This window comes from Penaeus monodon, chromosome 19 (genome assembly GCF_015228065.2).
Source record: "Penaeus monodon isolate SGIC_2016 chromosome 19, NSTDA_Pmon_1, whole genome shotgun sequence".
NCBI lineage: Eukaryota > Metazoa > Arthropoda > Malacostraca > Decapoda > Penaeidae > Penaeus > Penaeus monodon.
Window position 1 is genome coordinate 11,851,632 of NC_051404.1, and position 738 is coordinate 11,852,369.

At 66.3% G+C, this 738-nt stretch overlaps 1 protein-coding gene across 1 annotated transcript in view; it reads left to right on the top strand.

Moving 5' to 3' along the window:
- LOC119585451 overlaps positions 1 to 669 on the top strand; it is a gene marked incomplete in the record, with an annotated part of 1,010 nt that extends 341 nt beyond the window's left edge. The window contains 1 exon segment of the mRNA XM_037934101.1: positions 1 to 669. Within this exon segment, the coding sequence (XP_037790029.1) occupies positions 1 to 654 (654 nt within the window).
- Between the last annotated feature and the right edge of the window lie 69 nt (positions 670 to 738).

The window sequence follows — 738 nt, forward strand, 5'->3', positions numbered from 1 at the left end:
CAGCGCCCCCCCGGGAGGGAGGAGGCCAGTCCCCATGTCCTCCTCATACTACCTCAGCGAGTCAAGAGTTTGCCCGTTAAGGAAGCGCCTCGCTCGGACCACGCGCCATCCTTAGAGCTGTCCTGCCACGCTTTGCGCCGACTGCCTCGCGGGCTAGATATCCTGGAGGATCTGCAGCGACAAGGGGACAGCCTCGCGTCGTCCCTCCGCTTGGCTCGCGGGCCGGATTCTGGCTCCCCCCCCGCCGAGGAAATCTCGCGGCTCGCGGACTCCGATACCCCGAGATTGCTGGCGACCCGCGACTCCACCTCCGCTTCCTTCTCTGTCCTACAGACAGGACCCACGAGGCTCCCCGGCGACACATCCGCTGGCCGAGACTGCGAGCTCCCGCTCTGTGGAGGAGCACCTGTCGTCGAGCGGCTCCCGGAAGAGCCTGCCCCCGACGCCCCGCGACGGACCCCCTCGCTCCCTCCGCCGGCCGGCCGCGGGAGCCCCCGACCCCCTGCCGAGGCGTGGGCTCCCCCCGCCGGATACCAGGTGATGGGGAAGCCCCGGTCGCACTGCTTCCCTCGCAGGAGCGGCTGCCCGACCCTCCCGCGCCTGACGCTGGTGCTGACGCTGTTGGTTCTCGCCGCTAGCAGAGTGCAAGGTTAGCCACGCTTCCATTTGTTTTATTATTCATTGCTGATGCTGTTGTACTTGAAAATGTTCTGTCTGTCTGTCTCTCACCCTCTCTTA